This window comes from Pestalotiopsis fici (genome assembly GCF_000516985.1).
Source record: "Pestalotiopsis fici W106-1 unplaced genomic scaffold PFICI_Scf_7, whole genome shotgun sequence".
NCBI lineage: Eukaryota > Fungi > Ascomycota > Sordariomycetes > Amphisphaeriales > Sporocadaceae > Pestalotiopsis > Pestalotiopsis fici.
The window spans coordinates 2,781,220-2,803,200 of record NW_006917097.1 but is presented as its reverse complement, the minus strand read 5'-3'; the positions used below and the strand labels follow the sequence as shown (position 1 = coordinate 2,803,200).

Sequence of the window (21,981 nt, the reverse complement as noted above, 5' to 3'; positions counted from 1 at the left end):
ACCGTGCCATTAGTTGTTGGCAGATTACACTGCCGGCCGCAGCCCTTCGGCAAAATCACACTGCCGGATAGTGCTGACGTTAAGCACCCTTTATTGTTTTGGCAGATCACACTGCCAGCGCTGCTCTAGGAGCACTGCGCCCTCTGTTGGCAGACCACGCTGCCAGATGGTGCTGGCGTTGAGCGCCCTCTGTTGGCATGTGCAGCCGTTGCCGTTGCCGTTCAACGCTGCTACCGGATGGCAATAAGCTCAAGTTCTTTTTTGCGTCTTTTGGCTGACCTCTCGTCGCCGACGCGAACTGCTTTGTACGTAACGCGTTGGCCACGCTTACGATGCTTTTTTTGGCGCTGGGCTCGCTAGCGAGCACCCTTTGGTCTGGTAAAGCCCCCCGATAGCAGTGGCTGACTTAGCTAGCTTAATTTAATTTGACTTAAACTAAACAAAATACGGACTTTCTTAGATCGTAATAGTGGTGGTGCTATTATATAGAACGTTAAAAAGGGACTTAAGTAGCATTAGATATAAGAGAAAGGGGGGTACCCCCTCTGCGGCTTATATACATAGTTTATAATACCGGATCAGCCGGAGAATTATGCTTTTACCGATTAATAGTACGGTGTACCCTTTTCCAGGAGCAATCAGATTCCCATAATTTACCTAGACACAACTTATCTGTTCAACATCGCCTTCGTAAGTGGCTGGCATGCGGAGAAGTAACAACGAATGTCACAAGCAAATTTGTTGATGATTCTTGCAATAATCCAACACACGATCGCCGATGAAGCTGTGCAGGTGACCGGTTCACATTTGGGGAGAAAGGCTACAATATATTTGGATTACGACTATAAGAAGTATTTATCATCGCATACATGAAAAGAAGCAAGATCATTATGATTAACACCAAAGGCCCAAGACCCTCCAGTATCACATCTAATATATTTCAACGCTTTTAGGATTATCAATATGTCTGAAGGTGTCGGTGAGTCTCGTAAAATGATCCGCCGTGAGAGGACTAGATTGATCACCTGACAGGTGCCGTCATCAAACTGCTGCCCCCTTCCGGAGATGGATACCTTTGGGAGGCCACGCAGGTCACGCAGATAAGCAATCTTCCCCCGGGGGATGTCTATGCTCGGGAGTCGATCGACTGGTCTATGGGACCCATCAAGGTGAGCTGACAGAACTTAGTGACGACGGTGGTAATTGCTAATCGTGAATATCAGGTCTCTGGATATCTCGATACATCCACCTATGAGATTGGCGTGAGCGTCACTGTTGTTGGTGTCAATGTTGGAAATATCTTTGGCAATCTCAAGGATGGCGTTGGCCTCGAGATGAATCTCACCGCTGCGGACGGCGAGGTTAGATTTTACTTGAAGAATGGATATGAAATGTGGATCCATTATGATTTCAGTATCACCTTTGACGACGGTAATTATGATGGGGATTACAAGATACATGACATTTGATTACGTTATTGGTCCTGGTTGAAGATCACACTCGCTACTAGGATTGCATGGTTCTTAGTATGATAGTTAATCATTATTTGTCCAGTGTCGTCCCCCAGAACTAGAGCTCTTTGACTTTGTGTGATATATCGAAAGTTGACTTAGTGAGGCAGCTGTCGAGTGTCAACATTATTTATTGGTCAATCGGATCGCCCCTGGGTCTATTATTTTCAAGTTGATGTGCTTAATATTTATTGCATTCACCAGCGAGGCTTCAACTACAGTGGATGGGGAAAGGCCGCTATGATACACAGTGTAGCCATTTTATGGGTCTTACCTACGTTTCAACAATTTTGGCATCTCAAAATGCTACAGTGAAAGCACATCTGAACATTTTCAGAGGCGTGATTAACAAAAGTATAAGATAAAAGAATAATTAGAATGTATGTGCACGGCTCGGAGAATAATGCTTGTCTCTATCGATTCACTAGAGAGGAAATTGTTTGGTCCACCTGCCCTTGTTCCGGTACTTTGAAAACATACATAAAACTTGCAAGGTCACCCTTTAGGCTTGCGAAATAACACAGCCTCCATCCACCGATAGTTCCAAAGACGCATTATCTCCTCTGAAAGATCTGACAACAATAGTTGTCGCCGCTGTCACCAATGCGAAGTCTATAATCAGTCTGCACTGAGACACGTCCAGCATCTACCTGGTGGTCGCGTGGATAAAGCCTCTGACAGCTTTTGTGGAGCCAGCCAACGAGCGACGTCCGTAATGCTCCAGAGGCCTTGTTTCAAAAGTGAACTAGAACCTCCAAACATCTCTGCAATTACTTTTGCAACACCAACATGGAAACGGTCTTTCAGAAAACCGCATACTGCTTCGATGGGTTCTTGCTGCCTTGTCATGGAAAACTCCTGTGTCTTCAATGGGTCTAAGACTTGAACATCGAAATCCCTTGCCTTCTCTGGCTGGTCCCAAAGTGATGCCCGACGCTGGATCCGTCAGAACCATGACACACGACTTGCCTGGTGTGAGAAGCTCGTTCAGTTTGGTCTTCGTAATCGCTGCTTTCGAACCGTCTTGATAAACGTAGAGTTCATTCAACTTAGCAAGCGCATCAGTGAGTCTGTCGAATTCATCCTGGTTCATTTGGTATCCCAACTCTTGATCTTGTACCTCTCTATCGAGATTGAACAGATGAGAGACTTCGAGGATGATGAATTCGCCAGGAAACTTGCTTGTGAACTGATTGGCCTGGTTGACGATGTCATCCACTGATGCACCCTCGCCGCCAGAATACCATCCGATCGAACCGCCGAAGATATCTTTGTCAATGCCCACGGTTTTAGTGAAGTCCCAGACATTGCCGGGCACGTACGCTGGCTTGATGTACTCGTAGTGACCGCAGACGAAGTTACTATTGACGATACAGGGCCTCAGATCGAATCGCCGGACTCCCAGCGTAGGCTGATCAAAGATTGTCTTCTCTTGTGTGATTGTGGTCGAAAGAGAGCCGAGACGTCTGTAATGGGCTGGCTCGTACAAGCCGGCATCGTGGGCTCGAGGAAGACAAATGGTCTCCAAATTCAAGTCATTAATCAATGGGCGCATCTGTGACAACCAAGTAGAAGCGAAGTGGATATACTTGTTGACAAATTCGGGCAACTTGTCTGGATCTATCTATTCCAGATCTGTTGCACTGGGAAACGTTCCGTAATCGATGAGTGTTGTCATTGTGTGCTACACAAATCTGAGTGCTAGACTTTCAGATGAGAAAATCGATAATAACTATTTTTGGAACCAGAAATTATAAGTTCTCGAAAAAATAATGAAGTGTATGAACAGCCATATAATCCATCAATCTGATACCATGTTTAAATACGAAAATCTGCTTTATGTTTTATGCGCAATGGTGTCTATGTGCTAATACATCTCAACTTTCCCTTGCAAGGTTGAGTAGGACCCAGCGATCGCGTACGGATCATGATCTCTGTTTTGTACCGGGGGCGCGTCTAAGCATTTCCTACTTTATCCTGACCTAGTAGGACAAGTTATCATAACTGATGTCGCCCAAGCCGAATATAGGACCCGTCCCTCAATATTCATTCCCAGTTCAGGCTATAGGTGACAGTTCAGGAAATGTTCCTCGAATACCATTTGTGAGACGGATTGTGACGTGACGTAGTAGTACCAACCGCAGATCACCTGCTTGGGTATGTTACATAGCTCTTCAGCGCATCTCTTTTGTAGCTCTATAGGATCAACTCAATCTTCTTTCGTTGGGTTTACGATCACTTATTTCGCCTTCGTATTGACTCGGGTGAGACGGATTCATACTTCATTAGCTACAAATATCCGCACCTACGCTGAATAGCCCGCCGATAGCAGAAGAAGACCAGCGAGGCAGCGGATCAATGGCTAGGTAAGCCCAAGTCTTGGAGAAGCCACATGTGCATCACCACGGCCCCCCAGGAGACGGTAGCATCCCGTGAAGTGGAGCCTATATACAGAGGGGTATTGACTAAATACAGTATACGAACATTGAATCTGACCAGTGGAATAATGGAACCATGACAAAAGGATTGGTCCACCTTCCCTGGTCACTAAGTAACTAGGTTAGATACCTAGATACGTAGGTAACTTTCACTGTTTGCAGGATGGGAGAGCTAAAGATGCGAAAACTTCTCTAAAATATTTTGCGTGGTGTGCTATGGCATTTGATTGGATGATGTGATGGTCTGTCTTCCTAGCCTCTTACTTCTACGAAGTGCAGACTTATTTGTATATCCTGCTAAAATTCATGAAGCCCTTCATACCTGTCTGTACGTGGTGGCGTCGATTAATATGCTACTGCATAACCTGGTCTAAAGCAGCGGACGGGGTCCAGGATAGCTTCAAATGCTTGCATCCAGTGGCGTACCCACTATACGGTAACGCTTAAGATTTCGCCATTGCGTATTTACGGACATTAATAGAGAGCTTGGTGTATCTCTGGAAGATGATGTTCAAAGCTTGTTCGCACTTAGTATTCAAAACTAAATAACAACGTGACTGTAAGTAATGAGGCATCATTGTAAGTTGCCGGATAAGTCTGTCCACCTTTTCAAGAGATTATTGGTCGAGCCGTATTACCCATGCACAATGCCATAATCAGCTTATTACCGTCTGACCTAATGTACTGTAGGGACGCATGTTTGAGTTTACCAGCATCTCCCTTCATTTTCTTTATATGTTGATTTCAATACACTTTGACAGACGTTGCAGAGTGGTGTTGTCGATTCGATCATTTTGATGATGCTTCTTGCTGCTTGTAGCGTGGTAACTCTACACTAGCCTGAGTTGGGCGTGTAGTGTTCTTTTTACAGATATGCCCTGGCGGTGCATCGTGACGCCTCTTGTTGTGGGCCTTCACACATATTTTGGTCATTATTGTGCAGGGAAGACCACCTGGTATGTTCTTCATTCTCGTGGTGGGAGGTTGACCCACTTGCACGCGTCAGGTTCTCGCGAGCCATGTCAAGCCCAGCGCGCTGAGATGGAACCTAGAAAAAACAACTCCATCGTGAAATTGAAGCTTGCAACTTACAAGCGAGGATCAAGGATATAGGGCTTTCAGTTGTGATGTTGACTTTACCCGAAGCCAATGATATTCTAGCCAGCGTTAATGGGTCCTTTAAGATACATTGTCTCAGGCCAGGACCGTTCCGACCAACTGTGATGTATTTCATTATGAGACAATACACTCCATATTGGCCTGCAATCACTTTGCGACGGGTCAGCCTCGTCGTGTCCGTTTTGATGCATCACGACAAGAGATTACATCGTGGCTTCTTACTTCGGACTAGGTAGAAGTCACTTGCGGTCCAGCGAGGGCAGGATCAAAGGAGCAATGAAAAGATAGTTTGGGATTGAAAGTCCAGATAGGCCGCCCCGTCGGCATAAATGTCCATCATTAAGCGATGCACGTCGAACAGCGCGATTGTCGCATTTGGCCAACGATCCTGCACGAGGAGCTCAAAGGGTGTACCGTATGCTAGCATAAAGTTAACAGAGACTGTGAATTCAAGCATTATGTAGGACGTCAATGTCACATTCTGCTGAGTCTATTCGCACGAATTAGTAGACTTGTGGGAGTATGTGGGGGAAAAGAAGATGACAGAAGGTGAAAGAAGACGGGGCTGTACTTTTAATGCCCAATATTCGTTGTCGCCGACACCACCTGCATCAGGAAGACCGTATTCAGGGGACAATTGCAGTGGGGCCGTATTCATGAGAACGAAATAGTTTGCTCCCAAAGAGTACAGCTCATCCATGGCTGTCCATATGCAATCCACGACGCTAGTGATGTTGTAGCTGGGTGGATTCCCAGCATTGATGAATGCATTGTAGCCCAAGTCATTTGTGCCGATCCAGATGCTGTATACCGTGGTGGATGGATCAAGGCTCGCCGACACTGTATCATTCGCATCTGCCCATGTGCTTTTGAATTTGGGAAGCTCATCATCAAGAATCGACGTAGAGGATGCCGAGTTACCAGGACTCCGGTACTCGTTTGTGCATGTCGCACCGCTGCGGGCATAGTTGTGCAGAGCCGCTCCTGCAGCGTCTGCCACCATCCGAGGCCAGATTCTGCCGCCAGTGGATGTGGAAGTAGAATTTGTCGACGGCTGTGCAGTGTAGCTATCTCCAAAGCTGACGAGATGCTCGAAGTCATTCTTCACTTCCACATCGCGAGGTGCGTGTTCGGAATTGACAAACTCAGCATGCGCCGGCAGGGCGACGAAGGATAATGCTTTCAAAATGCTGAGAACCATTTTATAAATGCAATCAGTTACGCGCCGTTTGTTTTGGCAAATGTCTGATAATATACTGTAAGTTGCTAAAATGCATGGAGAAATGGCAATACCGCGTCAGAACGGTCATCTATAGACAGCGTGTCAACGTCGCAGGGCTATTATTCATGCTATACTTTTCGGCGACGCGGGGAGTGGAATGAAGCGCAGTGCTCATTGTCAAGTCTTTGTCGCGAGGCGCCACTGGATGCATCGCCCGACAGCCGAAGACGTTGCACCGACGAGGGAAGATGGTCAATGGCCCTGAAAGTCCATTTTCACTATCCAGAATGACTTGCATATAGGGTTGTTGATTCTTTTCCATTTGTCCGTGTTCATGTGTGATTTTGTCACACCCTAGAAGAGCGGGAGGCGGATTTGCACCTTGTGATTGGTGTATTAATGGCCGCATCGGTACAAGTCAGCGCGTACCTCGTACTAGCGATAGCTATAGACGAACCGTGGCAGCATCTGCTGCACAAAATATTTCCATCAACAGTGACTGCGCTCGGTCGCACGAAGTATTTCCAGAAAGCGAATATTGGATGTCGCTAAAGCGCCGTCTTGTTTGAATATATTAGCTAATAAGCCACATTTAGTTCCATCAAGCACTAGTGGTTTAGTGGTAAAATCCATCGTTGCCATCGATGGGCCCCGCGTTCGATTCGCGGCTAGTGCAGATTCAACTTTTGCCTATTTTAACTCCGCAACGCATAATAATAATAAATCTTGCCCTTATATTTTTCCCTCACAATGGCAATCTATGTTTCGGTTACCTATTTGTTTATATTTTGCACCACCTTACATTTGCCGTATTTTGCCGTATTTAACTTGTCAAGAATGTTTTTGTTAATTTCGTTGCCTAACTACTTAAATATAGAAGACTACCCCTAGAGCCTTGCTGTAAAGTGCTGGCACTGCGCTTGGCCTTTTATTATCACTAAAACATCACTTGCGTTGACATTATATTGTATCTGTCGTTGCGCAAGTACAAAAATTGAGATATGCCGAGTCGAGTCGCTTGTAATCAAGTCTCTGTCAAGTCGTGCAAGAATAAACACTTCCTTATTTATCCGCTGGCAGAAGGAGCTTGATAGCAATGTCTGATTGACTTTTTGTTGTTGGAAGGGGGCGGTCTCCACATAACATCCGAAAGCAGCAGGTTTGGAGACAGAGGCTGGGAGCTGATACGATTGTGGTTATGGATTTGTAGCCTGTCTAAGACGAATATAATTATGTGTCTATGACGGGATGTCTAATCCTATACGAACCCCGATTTAGGTCGGTTATTCGGCGATATTGTCCTCCGCACTGTCCTATCACCGAGACACAACACAGCCCCCTCGACGACTGCAGCCTGTTTGTGAACTAGGCTAACTGGCTGATTTGCGAAATGCCCGAAGAAGTCTACAAAAGAGTCGATGAAGTCGTGGAATACTTTTGTCAATTGAAAATATGTCCAAGGAATCTTGTAACATAATATCAAATTTCGGTCCAGACACCCTGCGCGCACGACTCGCACCTTTGAATATGGCTCAAGGAAACACCTACGTGGTCTCTATTGAAAAGGAATTGAGGAGACCACTGCACTGGAGCTTCTCAAAATAGCCTACAAGAACGATGCTCGTCCACTTTCGCATAACGTGGAGGCGGTGTATTATATATATATTTTTCAAATCTGACTGCGATCCAGAGGACCCGAAAGATATCTATCAAGGGGTCTTAGATCCCATGCTCTTTGCTTTTCTGGTCCTGGAACAAGATCATGCTACGAGGTTCATACTCGACGTGCTCACGTCTCTTGTCGTTTGGACTGTTTATCAACTTTGACCTTACCCAAACCGCTGTTCTTTTACAAGTGGCCCTAGCTCCTCGGAAATGTTTTGGGGGGCTTCAAAAGAATGGGCTAATATGTTTTTGAGAGTCTCAACAGCGAAAATATAAGATATATGTGTGTAACCAAAATGCCACAGTCGTTTACGTTAAGCAAGGCCACCAAAGACTTGGAGGAGATCCGCTACTGTCCCTCTGCTCTAACTCATTCTCATGATACGCTACACGAGTTGATATTAATGCAGTAAATCCGCTGTTGTAATGCCGCACCGTAAACACTACTTTGCCCTATAAAATACGAAGGAGTGGAGTCGTTTATATTGCCTATTCCTCTTATTATTGGTCGGTCACGGTTGCAATCCCCAGCTCCAGTGATGGCGCAGCATGATCAGATCGGGTTGTCGGTGGCATTCACAAACCTGCCGCATATACAGTAACTACATAACAATTTCCGAAGCCATCGCGAGTGCCGGTTTACGACCAAACACAGCCTACATGTGTATATATTGTAGTTGCTAATATGCAAGGTTGAGTGGCTGTAGCTGGTTCATGCTAGATAAGTCATGCCATGCCGTGGGGCACAATGGTCAAACTCTATTTTGTCTACCTCTCGCCAGTTTAGTCGGATTGCCAATGTTTCTTCACGATCTATACGGTAGTGTTACAACGGTAACCAATTGTGGCACCCCAGCAGAACGATCACAGAGCATAGCCACAGGAGGTGGTACTTATGCCCCGATTCAACAGAGGACAGCCTCATTTAGGCCTCATTGCGCAGTATAAGAATGGCCGTCTTTCAGCACAGAGCTGATAGACATTGATCCCCTCATCACCACCAATCAAACAATCATCAATCTCCATCTATATATACCGACGGTGGCATACTTTCAGTAACTGAGACGGCCTTGATCCAACACATCAGCGTTCAATTTCGACCATGATCGCTACCAGTCCTCTATCCGCTCTGTCTCTGTGTATTGCAGCCGCGACTGCGACTTCTGCAACCCATTATCAACCCCGCGACGTTTCGGCTGCATGCAGCTCCTTGGAGCAGTCCTGGGCAAATGTCACCTACTACCCGGGTAATAGTAATTATACAGAGCTAAATGAAGGTCAGTATTTTTCGCCTGCCTTGAAAAGGAAGCCATTAATACGCGTCTCAATACTAAAGAAAAACGCCTAGACTACTTTAGCGCGGATTCATGGCTCAGCCCGGCCTGCATCTTTGCGCCGACAACCGCCGAGCAGATGTCCGGGGCGGTGCAGATCTTGGCACGGACAGGAGTCTCTTTCGCCATGAGAGGAGGAGGGCACATGCCCATTGCCAATGCCGCCAATATTAACTCATCCGGCGTCCTGCTTTCGAGCTCTGGCATGACCCAGCTACAGCTTTCCAAGGATCAGTCGACCATCGAAATTGGCGCTGGTAACAAATGGGGCCAAGTTTATGAATACCTCGAACCATTCAAGCTTGCAGTGATTGGTGGTCGCTCAGGTGGGTATTTCATCTGAACTCCGCCCACGCTTGGTCAGTCATTTCTAACTTGAGCAGGTCTCGTGGGCGTGGCTGGGTTTATTCTTGGTGGTGGCATCTCGTTCTTCGGCAACCAGTATGGCTGGGCATCAGCAAATGTGGCTCAATTTGACGTGTGTCTTCCCAACTCGATACTCTATGCCTCATCTCAGCATCTTGCCCAGATTCTGGCTTAGCACTTGGCGGAATGTCTTCGCTGACTAAACTATAGTGCATCCTTGCAAACGGCGATTTTGTCTCTGCCACTCCCACGAATGAATATTCTGACCTGTACTGGGCTCTCCGGGGTGGCGGTAACTCGTTTGCTATTGTAACCTTTTTGCATCTCAAGACCGTCAGCCTCCCAGAGGTCACCATTGGCCAGAATACATACAACGAAAGTGTGAGCGAAGAATTTCTCGACTATGTCATCGGCTTCGCCCACAATGGTTCTGGGGATTCCAAAGCAGCCCTCGAGCCCATGGTCCAGTCAATTAACGGCCAGCTCACCTACAACGCGATCATGTTCTATGACGGCGCCAACACCTCCCCCGCTGCACTGCTCAACTTCACGGATGTTATGCAGCCCGTAAACTCCACTTTCGAGGTCCGACCATCCATGTACAACTGGACGCAGGCGGCTGACCCCGGCCGAGAGGCCCTTAGAGGCCTACGCGCCCGTTTCCAGGTCATCACCATCACGGCAGACAGAGCGGCGGTACAGGTACTCCACGACACATTTCTCGAAATGCTAGAGAGCACGCTGGCCAATGTGGAGAATCTGGTCGCTGCCCTTGTCTTTGTGCCAATTACAGAAAAGTTTCTCACTGCCTCGACCATTAACGGAGGAGACCCGATGGACGTTGACACTGCGTCAGCCCCGTATCTCTTCGTCGAGCAAACGTTTCTGTGGTCGAATGCCAGCGACAGTGCCAAGATTGATTCATTCCTAGAGACATACAACGCCAATGTCACGGCCCAACTGAGCGTAATGGACAATGTGTTGTCTCCTTACCTGTACCTCAACTACGCCGATTCTACCCAAGATGTTTTCAAAGGCTACCCACAAGATAACGTCCTGAAATTGCAGAGTATCCGTAACAAGTACGACCCGAACATGACTTTCACCAACCAAATGCCCGGCGGTTGGAAGATTCATGAATAAGATAATTGTACAAACAGTGCAGTTGGCGCCCCTGAGGTGATGTAGCTGACTCGAATCTTTTTCTGGTCGGATGACACATCATTCAGTCACACCGTGGCGCATTAGATTAAAGCAAGTGACTCTGAAATAAAATATTTTCTTATAAAACTTAGAACCAAAAATATTATTTACGCTTCTTTATTCTTAGTACATTGGAAAACGAGGTACTCCACTAGATACAAATTCAGTTCGTTCTATTTTTTTCACACGATCCCTACCCTACGCAGAAGCCGAGACGCGGTATAAAAGACTGACCTGTCGAGTTACAAGGCTTAGCTCGTTCTCATTTGGGTAAACAAAGAACTAAGTCAGCCTTTCCAGATTGGCAAATATTTCCTGTCTCACCTGAGCCGATGTGTGAAGGAGAAACTAAAGACGAGATGATCGAGGAAGCATTGAAAGATGTCTTAGTTGATCTCTAGTCTAATAAAATAAAAAAAAAAAAAAAGCCGCCGAAGAGCCAACTATATACCCGCGCAGGTGATCTGCGGTGGGTACTGACTACGTTAGTACGACATCCTGATATATAACGTAGGAGGCCTGTTCCGAGCTATAGCCTTCCTTAGCTTCGATCGGATTGTTGTCTCAGACGTTGACCCTAGTGTAGCACCTTGTCGGCCACACGTCGAAAAGACTTCCGGATATGTACGCATATAAAGGGTGAGGTTTCCATCGAAGATGAAATAACAATAAGGCTGCTAATGCTATCTTAATTGGTTATAGATTGCAATTCAGAGCAAGTAGACCTTCGTTGGTTCTGGAGAAGTGCATCTCTTTGGTCAGCGTCGCAGACCCTACGCCTTGGCATGCTGTCTCATCTATACAAGTCCTGGACCTCTTGCAGGACATTGAACAATCTTCCAGATAACCACTCTTTACAATCTTCGTAAATCTACCCTCGGCAGCTCCGTGAACAGACAGAGAGTATTCTAATAACAGTGCGAAGTTAGATAGTTAAGATAAATCTGTTCAAGCTAAAGTCCCAACCTGACACCCATGATACATCAATCGACACCCGAGTGTTCGGTGGTATGCCTGGATGACTCCATGTATGCAATAGTGACATGGGTCGTTCTTTTCTCATCCAGGACGTAGTAACCAGATGGTTCAAGAACTTGATTCAATTACATGTCACAGAGCAAAATTATGACAAAGTATGGAATGAGGCGTTTCCGTAAAAGTGGCCAGATTCTGGCTTTGATTCTCACAGAGTCAGTGTCTTCGAAACTTGGCTCAATAAAGGTCAGAAATGCTTATCTTCCTGAGATCGCTATTGCAAACATAACAGTCACATCATATTTCTCACATACAAATTTGAGCTGCTTATCCAGTGTGACATTTCATAAGTCCGAGGCCATAGCCATGGATTATGATCCTCGAGGGACTGCGAAAAAGAGGCGCTTAATGGAGTTGCACTCTATACTGCTTTGGACTCGGCCGGGTCGCGGAGGCTGACTCCCCTTCCTAATCCGGCCACCTGAGCTGCACGAATTCGATCGCGTGGATGCAATGTTCTTAAACGGCCACGCAAGCGCACCCCCTGCGCCATGACTTTTTGCTACAGTCCTGGATAAATAGATCATGGTAACCCCCAAAATTCCAACGGTCCCGTCGCTAGCGAACGCCCGCCAATGCTGCAACTGCGGCACCCTGTTCTGAGCCGCCATTCACAATGTGCCGTTACAATATGCAGCCGCCCAACCTGGAAATGCTCCATGCGACTCGGCGGCTCAAGGGGCTGGACGCGGTCTGTAGAGCATAATTGGTGGGGAATGCCTTCCTGATTGCTGTCGCCCACATGCAGAGCTGAATAGTATAATGAACCTAGTGTTCTATTTCGAGTAAAGTCATCCCGGGATGTGGGTAAGCTTCACAATGTTAAAGTGGTCGTGCCATTGATTGTCCAGGGGTCATCTCCTTGGCTGGTAGTCGCCTTTTCCAAGACGGGTTCGTTCGGAGGATACCAATGACGGAGGAGGCTGTTTTGTGTGGAGTCAACGGCCGCCCCCAATCCGGCATATTGATCCCACCTTGTCCACATCGTGGATCCCGATAACATTTTCTTGACTATCCACAGAGAATGACTCGGCCTTGACACCTTGCTGCGTATGGCCAATAAATCACATCTCAGTCGTGGGCAATCGGACCATTCACAGAGTCCATATCCCAATCCCCTGGAAGCGGGCTCGTGCGATTATAGGACGACCCACGCGTTATAGCGTTGTGGATTGTGAAGTCGTGAGCGCGGTCATATTCATCACATCTCCGTCGGCCGAGCAAAAGGAATAGAGATGGAAAATATCGCAAATTGACCCATGCGCACGCACAAACGCACACTGCATTTCGCACGAGACTATTGAATTCCGAACCTTGGAACTTTGCATTCGCGGATCCCAAAGTCCACATGAATGAGAATTCTGTTGCGGCTCTGTCGTCTAACTCGTGGAGAGGCAAGCTGAGGAGCATGTCAGACACGCAATATGGAACTATGGCAACGCATGGTGACGAAATGATTATTGAACAACAGTTGCGACATCGCGATAGGCATCAGAGTCTGTGAACACGGTCAAGGGATGTATGTGTCTTGTATATAAAGATGGAGTTCCTCCCGAACTGGCTATGATCAACTGGAGATCGTTACCAGGTTCGATTGCAACTCGACGGATCGTCGTCTATCAGGACTGACTTACCATTGAATACTCTTGGGCCGTCTCCACTGTGATTTATCCTGCCATGCTTTCTACATCTCTTCTTGCAGGGGTTCTTCCCTTTGCGCATCTTTTGACCACTGCTGTCGCAGCACCAGCAACTGAGCAAGTCCAGCCTCGCCAGTCGGCCAGTTGTAATACTGCCGATAACAGGGCCTGCTGGACCGATGGCTTCGATATCAATACTGATTATGAGGTCGATATCCCTGATGGTATCACCCGAACCTTTGACCTCACGCTCACCGAGGTGAACAACTGGACCGGTCCCGACGGCGTGGTCAAGGAAAAGGTGATGCTCATCAACAATCAGTTTCCCGGTCCTGTACTCTATGCCGACTGGGGTGATACCCTGGTAATCAATGTCATTAACAACATGGAAACTAATGGGTAAAGTACCTGCATGTTAATGAATGACGGGCATATGCTAACTCGAACAAGTACCTCTATCCACTGGCATGGTATCCGACAATACCACACCAATATTCAGGATGGTGCCAATGGTATCACTGAATGTCCGTTAGCTCCTGGTCAGACCAAGACGTATACTTGGAGAGCTACACAGTATGGTAAGCTACCGATGTTATTCATGTTTATCGAGAAACTTACTAATGCCACCTCAGGCTCTTCGTGGTATCACTCACACCACTCGGCACAATATGGTAATGGAGTTGTCGGATCAATCCACATCAACGGCCCGACGTCGGCCGACTATGACATTGATCTCGGCGTCTACCCCATTACTGATTACTATTATATCACTGCCGATGAAGGCGTGCGGGAGACCATGACCCAAGCCGTTCCACCCAATAGTGACAATGTCCTCTTCAACGGTACCAACATCAACCCGGCAGACCCATCGTTGGGAGAGTACTCGGTGGTTACCCTGACTCCCGGATCCAAGCACCGCCTCCGCCTGATCAACCCATCCATTGAGCACAACTTCCAGGTATCGCTCGTAGGCCACGAGTTCACCATTGTCTCGACCGACTTTGTCCCCATTGAGCCCATTGTCGCCTCGGACGTATTCCTCGGCGTCGGCCAGCGCTACGACATCATCATTGACGCTTCCGAGGCCGTCGACAACTACTGGTTCAACGTGACCCTCTCGGGCACGGGTCTCTGCGGCGCCTCCAACAACGCCGCGCCGGCCGCCATCTTCCGGTACGAGGGCGCGCCCGACGCGCTGCCCACGGACCCGGGCACGGCGCCCGCCGACTCGCTGTGCGACGACCGCAACGACTTTGTGCCCATCGTGCAGCGGACCACGTCGGCCACGGACATCACGCCCGGCGTGCTGGTCAATGACAACCTACCCGTGACGCTCAGCCTGCCGCCGCTGACGTCGACGGTGACGTGGTTCGTCAATGGCAGCGCCATTGACGTGCAGTGGGACAAGCCCGTGCTCGAGTACGTGCTCGACGGCGACACGGCCTACCCGCGCAACGAGAACATTGTCCTTGTCGACGACGCCGACGTCTGGACCTATTGGATCATTCAAAACTTGTCCCCCATCCCACACCCAATGCACCTCCACGGCCACGACTTTTTGGTCCTGGGCCGGTCCTCGCCGCTCAATGTGCCCCTGTCCCTCACCCAGCTGTTGGCTCTGCTGGCGGCAGGACAGCTGGGCGGGCTTACGGACCTCTTTGACCTATCGGACCTGGCCTCACTCAACTTTGACAACCCGACCCGTCGCGACGTCACCATGCTTCCCGCGCTGGGCTATCTCGTCGTGGCCTTCAAGGCCGACAATCCCGGCAACTGGCTCTTCCACTGCCATATTGCGTGGCACGTCAGCGGCGGCCTCAGCGTCGACTTTGTTGAGCGACGCGGTGAGCAGGCCGCCTTGATCAGCGATGACGACCAGGCTGCGTTTGAGGAGACGTGCTCACAATGGCGTAGTTACTATGCCACCGCTGAGTACGAGAAGGAGGACTCTGGATTGTAAGACTTTTCTGGGCTTGGAACTCGACTTGGATTAGTCACCAGGGCGAAAACCCAGTCCTGAATATAGCTTTCGGCATAAACCAATAAGCTAAGCACTATGTGGGCAATGAATTGTGGTGAGGAGCAACGATGTACTGAAAGTGTCAAGTACAACATTGGTGGATTTTTCTTGGCTTTTATCAACCTTATAAACCCCGGACGTGTACCTCAGCTGTAGTGGGTAACTTTAATGGATGATGTTGTATCAGATAATTTATCATGCCCAAGATGATGGAAACGAATGATGGAGGACGTGAATGTAAATCAATGCCATGCTGGGTATACAGAAGCTATTCTTTGGTCTACGTAATACTGCCCTTGAATGGTGATGAGTCCATCCTTCATAGAACAGAATCGGGATTCTTGCTCTCTCCATTGGTTCGCCCTTCATCAGCCATGTCTGCTACTGCACGACTGTACGAGGCTGTCTCTTGATCAAGTTCCGTTTCCCCCTTTTCTGTCTTTACACCACTGCCAGGCTCAGCTGATTCTTGGAGTTTTTGCTGCGCAGGCGTTGCTTTTTCAGCGTCCGGATAAAGATCCTCATCACCTTCAACCGCAGAGCCAAACGTAGGGCGTTGCGAATCTTCTGCTTGACCAGCCTTCGCTTCTTGGCCTTTCTTGCCTTCCTCTTTGCCCTTCGTCGCGCCTGTCGCTGCTTCTTTCTCATCAACCTGCGCAGAGTGGTTAGCACCCTCGCCATCCTCATCTCGATCAGACAGCTCCAACCTATCCGCCACTTCATCAGCAAGCCGTCTGACTTCATCCCTGTTCCGAGACTCTGCTAGGTGAAGAATCTGTCGGTCGGCTTCCGTATTGCCGACAAGATTTCTCCACATGCTCGAGAGCTCTTCGGCCCAGCCGAGCTCCTCGGCAAGCTGTCTGATACCTGAATCACAATCACTAAGGCAAATGACATCATCTGCTCGTGTGCCCATATCGCCCACCCGCTCCTTGTTGAACAAGACTCTGGGCACGCCTTCCATAGCCATCATGGGCAGACTGGCAAATGGGTGCACGGTCAAGCTCGTGCCCAGCACCAGCATCAGATCGGCCGTGGCAGCCTGGCCACGATTGTTATAAAACGTTGCGGGAAGTTGCTCGCCAAAGAAGACAATGTCTGGCTTGACCAGGCCACCACAGCCGTCTATACACTTTGGCGGCTTGCCCTCCAACACATGTTCGTGCATCTCCTTGTCAGGGTACTCGGTCTTGCACTTGATGCATCGCTGTGTGGCGAAGCTGCCGTGGGCTTCGACGATGAGATCACCCGGGACGCCGGCGGCGCGCTCGAGACAGTCAATGTTTTGGGTAAAGAGCATGCGCAAGAGTTTCTTTTTAGCCAACAGAGCGATAAAGACGTGGGCGATAGTGGGGTGGAATCGTCCGGGGTACAGCTCTTTGGCAAGTACGTAGAAGGGATATGGATTCTCTTCAAAGTAATCAATGTCGAACACGGCTTCGGCGTAGGGAAGATTGAGTCGCGCGAGATTGTGGTACAAGCCAGTCTCTGGAGACCGAAAGTCGGGTACTAGAGAGCAAAATTGCAGTAATCAGTGACTGTATAACGAGGTGGCGACGATAGAGGTGTAGTAGCAGTAGTATATAAGACATGTGAAGGGTGGGCAAATGACCTACTGCCAGCTGCGGTCGAGATACCAGCACCAGTCATGACAACGATGCGCTTTGCCCGGCCATCCTTGATGAGCTTGGCCACGGAGCTGAGGTCGCGCCTCTCGAGGGTCTGCGTAGGCTCATCGTCGGCGATGACGGTGCTGTTTTCGTTGCCCATTTTCAGAGATCGGGGACGGGGTCGCGACCCCTTGTGGTGACGGTTCTTGTGTTTGCGACCTATGGTTTCGGTATTCGGCGCAGACTTTTTGCTGCAAAAAATGCTCAAGGCAGAAGTGGGACGCTGCTAGGATGAATAAATCAAGCAGATAGAGAGGCCTCAAGAAAATTTATACACAATTGGGTAACTTGGTTCTCTGTGCTGCTACTGTGGGCTGGGGAAAATGGTGCGGCGCAGAATAGGTAACAGCCTGAGTAAATTATACAGTAGTTAAGGTAGTTGGTTGGTGGTGCCTGGGGTCGCTTGAGCTGAGCTTTGCTGGTGATCTGATTGCTCGGCGATCGCTGGAACCTCGAGTGGATCTGACGTTGTCCAAGCGGAACGCGGGGGCGGGGCAGTCGCATTCAATGTTTTTAGGCGCATGTGCTAATAAATCTGCCTTGGACCGCGTCGATTTATTCTCTACATAAAACTCTTATACTCTTCTGGAAACACGTAACAGCCATGCGACAAAGACGCCCACAGTTTCACTTGTTTACCGGGTTTAATGCTTTATGTTTAAGACTTGATGCCTAATACTTTATTACAGCTCCCAACATTAGGTAAGATACCCAGTTATTATGGTTCAGTAATCTTGCCTGCACAGTCGTGAGACTTTGACAGGCAGAGACAGCCTGAATCCCTCTCTGGTCGACAAAAGAAAGAAATCTATGAGATTACATGAATTCAAGAGGTCATAAAGTTCATGTCTATGGGGAGAGGCAAGCCATAGGACTCTTTGGATCGCTTCTCCCACAGCGTCCTTAGATACCAGGCGTCGTGAAGCCGGGGAGGTTTGGCCAGTTTCCAAGGCCGGCAGGATCTCCGCCAACTCTCACCCAAGTGGACTCACTCGGCGTCGGTCCGTCCAGGACAAACATCTGATACCAAGCGGGCGGGCTCACATTGGCATTCGGTGGTGCCTGGACAGTACAAGTGGTGCCAGAGCAGCTCACGGCAGGGAACAGCGTGCGCTGGCCCATGTTGTTTCCGTGTGTCGACCCGACTGCACCGATCAGGGACACGCGGACGGCGCCAGTCACGGCAGACGTCAGCGTAAAGGTGACAGTCTGGCCATACGCCCAGTCCTTGTTGGTAATGGTAAAGGTTGGCTTGGCTGCCCCGGACAAGATGTAATCGGGCGAAAAGTACTCGAGACGATGTTCCTGGGGGTTGATACCGTCTTCTGGGTCCGAACCAGATACGAGAATTCTTCCGTCGTTCATCAGCACGGCTTCGGAATGATACAATCGCGAAATGGTACTGTTTGCCAGCTGTGTCATGCGAGTTCCCAATGGCTTTGTGGGATCGTAAAGCACGGCACCCCTGTTGCCATTCTGGGCCAGACCGAATCCAGCACGACCATTATAGGCACCATTCATGATGAGATAACGGCCATCTGGCAAGCCGACCATGCAAGAAACAACACGAGTCGACGGCTAGTCATGTCAGTACGCCCTTTGTGAAATCGTGAATGAAGATTGCAGCACATACCATTCTCTCAATAGTCCATTCTGCTCCAGCCACATCAGGTTGAGTTCGAATACAGTTGTCGAGTGCGAAGTTCGCTCCGTCAGTAGTTCCACCACAGATCAGCAACTCTAATGGGTCAGTGAAAGGAGCGTGTTGTGGCAGTAGAGACAGAGTTCCTTGCAAAGGATAGTTTCTACCAGAATCGGGGTTGTTGACAGCTCCTGGCATCTGAGGTAGACTCCTGATGGTGCTAAAGTCCACATGAGATATAATTCTTGCTTCATTGTACTGAGAAAAGAATATATCGCCAGACGGAAGCACGGCAGCAAAGGGATACGAATTGACCTTGAGGGCAGTGTTCACCGCAGGGTCAAGGTAATCGAGATGTGTGGCGGCCGTGACGCCCGCAGGTCTTGGAAGTACCTCAGCACTGGGAACCATTGGGCCATCGGAACCGTCCTCGCCACCGATGATGAAAATACTGCCGTTGGCCAGAGTCATGGCGGTTGGGTACCAGCGAGGGTCAAGCAGGCTCAAGATGTCGACATTCTCTTCCCATTGATTTGTGCCGGGTGTTCCGAGTGACCCGTCGGGGGTAAACAGGCGCACGCCGTGGAGGTCTTCTCCCGCCCAACCTCCAATGTTGATCTGACGTCCGACTTTGTCGGGCATGACCAGAGATGCAGAGCAAAAGACGTCAGTCTTTAGCTGAAGCTCACGGAAGGCAGTACCATAGTCAGGGGCCAGACTTGGGTCAAACTCAAAAGATCCTGTGCTGTTGTTCTCTGTAGAGGTACCGTGCTTTTCAACAAAGACGACCTTATCGTTGACACCGACCGTGCTGATCAGCGGGATGATTGGACTCGACATGATGAAGTCGTAACTTCCAGCAGCCGTGCCTTGAGCGTAAGACCAGCTGGTCAAGGTATCGCCAGTCCATTTGTAGTATGTCAATCTGTTACCGCCGCCTTGTGTAGAATTAGAAGTCTACCCATATATAATCAGGGTACAGTACATACCGCAGAGATGAGTTGGATCTCCAGGACATGCAACATTGCAATCCGTTTCTGGCTGCAAAACATCGCGACCCTTGTTGACAACGTCGGCAATATCGCCACAGACTGTAAAGAAGTGTCAGTTTCTATTTTTTGACAAGCGGATAGAGAGATCCATACAGCATTGATAGCCGTATTCAATACCACCGGCCTCGTAACCGAATCTGCTGCAGCCTTCAATGCAGCTAGCAGCTGTGGTATTCTGCATATCAATGGACATCCATGGGAGCGTACGATCAGCAATATCATCCCTGAGCTATTGTGAGCCAACGATAATAAGTGACACAAGGCCAGCAGCAACTTACAAGATACATCCAACATACTCCCACGCGCCAGGGAGGCCCGTTGTCTGAGCTGTTGGAGGCTGGTAAATGACCAGCGTATCGTTTGAGTAAACCGATAACCGATTGCCGGCGCCACAGTCCTCGGCGGTATTGCCACTGCAAGCCATTTCGCAGTCGGTATCGGCCACCAGAGCCGCTCCGTTGCGCAAAAAGTTGTCACAGAAACATTGAGACGCATACTCCATACCAGCCACGCTGTAGCCAAGGCCAATGCAAGCAGTCACACACGACTCAATGGTAAGAGTCTGACTGTCTGGCTGCTGATTGAGAAAGGCGCGGCCGCTCGTGCCCTCACTATAGCAGCCCTGGTAGGACCAGTCTGCTGGGAGTTCGGCTGCCGTGCCGGAGCCGGTCGGTGCGGGCACTGCCGGGGGTGATGCCGTGGCCGTTGGGTCCGTCCCCGAGCCGATGCGCGACCAGACACTCAGACGATTAGATCCTCCGCAGATCTCGGAGTTATCACCATTACAAACCATGTTGCATCCGGTAGAGGTTTGAGCTCCGCCATTTGAGTATACTTGACCACAGTAGCATTCTCCAGAGTATTCTGTTCCAGCAAGGGGATAGCCAGCGGCAGCGCATGCAGCAGTACATAGCTCATTTGTCACTGTACAGAATGTCAGATATGAGGTCTCTGAAGCGCAAGTCTAGTTCATTGCCCCAAAAGGGTAATGAAGACGGAAATTTTCACATACTCGCTGCCGCACCTCCAGCGACTTGGGCACCGTAAGTGAGTGTTCTCCCAGCTTCATCGCTAATTTTGGTCAGCTCTTTGAATTTTTGTTAGACCAGGGGGGTTGGCTCACATGTAGCAACCTTCGTAGGCCCATCCATCGATGGGTGCGGGAGGAGCAGGCTCTGAGACTGCACCGGTGAAGACGCTCAATCTATTTCCAGCACCACATGGTTGAGTGGCATCGCCAGCACATGCCATGGAACATTCCGAGTTATCGGCCTTTGTCGCGGCCTCGTCGACCTTTTCACCACAGTCTGTATGCGGGAGAGAGAGAAAACAGTCAATTTTGAAAAGTCCAGAAAACGCCACAATATGCAGACTGGGGGAACCGACGTACAGCATTCATCGCCATATTCGGTCCCAGCAAAGGGGAAGCCTTTGTCCATGCAGTACAGGGCACAGCCCTGGTTTGTCATTGAGGTAGCATTATTGAAACCGTCGGAAGGCAAGGCGCGGCCATCGAGGTTGTCACTATCGATATTTCAGAAAAATAGCCGAATGCACGGAAAAACTTCATCGAGACTTACACATAGCAGCCGACATATGTCCAGTTGTTTGGGACATCGGTCGGTATGGACAGCGCCCGGGGTATGAGTCTCGCTGCTGCAGACTAGACATGTATGAAATGTATGAGACGATGCTTGGCATTCAATGTAGGACAGAGCGAGGTAGGGGAGGGGAGGGAAGGGGGCCAGTTACCTTGCATAGAAATGCTACAACGACAGCCCGACTGATGATTGTCATCTTGGCAGTGCTCTCCGGGGAAATGAGATGCTTGAAGAAAAAGATCAACTCGATTTCTCCAAGAGGAGAACGACCCAAGTATAAGAAACAACTCTTGGTCCTGAACAAGTTCAACCTAAGTCATCGTGAAGAGAGAGAAAGAGGCATGCATAAGCTGAACACGGGCTATAATGGGGTCATGGTCGTCTGACAACCCACAAAACCGCCTATTATCACCACTTTTATCAATAGCCAAATGAAGGGAATACGTGATCTAGCCTCTAGAGG

General features: G+C 49.0%; 7 protein-coding genes across 7 annotated transcripts; 3 read left to right on the top strand and 4 right to left on the bottom strand.

Moving 5' to 3' along the window:
- Positions 1-963: 963 nt before the first annotated feature.
- Positions 964-1,469, top strand: PFICI_10481 (uncharacterized protein; the record flags this gene model as incomplete). The annotated part of the gene is made up of 3 exons (XM_007839062.1): positions 964-979; positions 1,033-1,169; positions 1,224-1,469. The coding sequence occupies 3 exons, from the start codon at positions 964-966 to the stop codon at positions 1,467-1,469; spliced, it is 399 nt and encodes a 132-aa protein (XP_007837253.1).
- A 660-nt stretch (positions 1,470-2,129) lies between these two features.
- On the bottom strand, positions 2,130-3,066 carry PFICI_10480 (uncharacterized protein; the record flags this gene model as incomplete). The annotated part of the gene is made up of 2 exons (XM_007839061.1): positions 2,130-2,275; positions 2,331-3,066. The coding sequence occupies 2 exons, from the start codon at positions 3,064-3,066 to the stop codon at positions 2,130-2,132; spliced, it is 882 nt and encodes a 293-aa protein (XP_007837252.1).
- A 2,267-nt stretch (positions 3,067-5,333) lies between these two features.
- PFICI_10479 (uncharacterized protein) lies at positions 5,334-6,269 on the bottom strand (the record flags this gene model as incomplete). The annotated part of the gene is made up of 2 exons (XM_007839060.1): positions 5,334-5,558; positions 5,640-6,269. 2 exons carry the CDS (start codon positions 6,267-6,269, stop codon positions 5,334-5,336), a joined length of 855 nt encoding a protein of 284 aa, XP_007837251.1.
- Positions 6,270-9,057: 2,788 nt separating this feature from the next.
- Positions 9,058-10,798, top strand: PFICI_10478 (uncharacterized protein; the record flags this gene model as incomplete). Its single annotated transcript, XM_007839059.1, has 4 exons — positions 9,058-9,232; positions 9,304-9,615; positions 9,673-9,767; positions 9,866-10,798. 4 exons carry the CDS (start codon positions 9,058-9,060, stop codon positions 10,796-10,798), a joined length of 1,515 nt encoding a protein of 504 aa, XP_007837250.1.
- Positions 10,799-13,570: 2,772 nt separating this feature from the next.
- On the top strand, positions 13,571-15,493 carry PFICI_10477 (uncharacterized protein; the record flags this gene model as incomplete). Its single annotated transcript, XM_007839058.1, has 3 exons — positions 13,571-13,932; positions 13,984-14,111; positions 14,166-15,493. The coding sequence occupies 3 exons, from the start codon at positions 13,571-13,573 to the stop codon at positions 15,491-15,493; spliced, it is 1,818 nt and encodes a 605-aa protein (XP_007837249.1).
- Positions 15,494-15,872: 379 nt separating this feature from the next.
- PFICI_10476 (NAD-dependent protein deacetylase hst2-1) lies at positions 15,873-17,323 on the bottom strand (the record flags this gene model as incomplete). Its single annotated transcript, XM_007839057.1, has 2 exons — positions 15,873-17,062; positions 17,170-17,323. 2 exons carry the CDS (start codon positions 17,321-17,323, stop codon positions 15,873-15,875), a joined length of 1,344 nt encoding a protein of 447 aa, XP_007837248.1.
- Positions 17,324-18,126: 803 nt separating this feature from the next.
- Positions 18,127-21,714, bottom strand: PFICI_10475 (uncharacterized protein; the record flags this gene model as incomplete). The annotated part of the gene is made up of 10 exons (XM_007839056.1): positions 18,127-18,801; positions 18,857-19,803; positions 19,855-19,956; positions 20,011-20,141; positions 20,196-20,841; positions 20,930-20,988; positions 21,041-21,224; positions 21,308-21,441; positions 21,498-21,580; positions 21,670-21,714. 10 exons carry the CDS (start codon positions 21,712-21,714, stop codon positions 18,127-18,129), a joined length of 3,006 nt encoding a protein of 1,001 aa, XP_007837247.1.
- Positions 21,715-21,981: the final 267 nt, after the last annotated feature.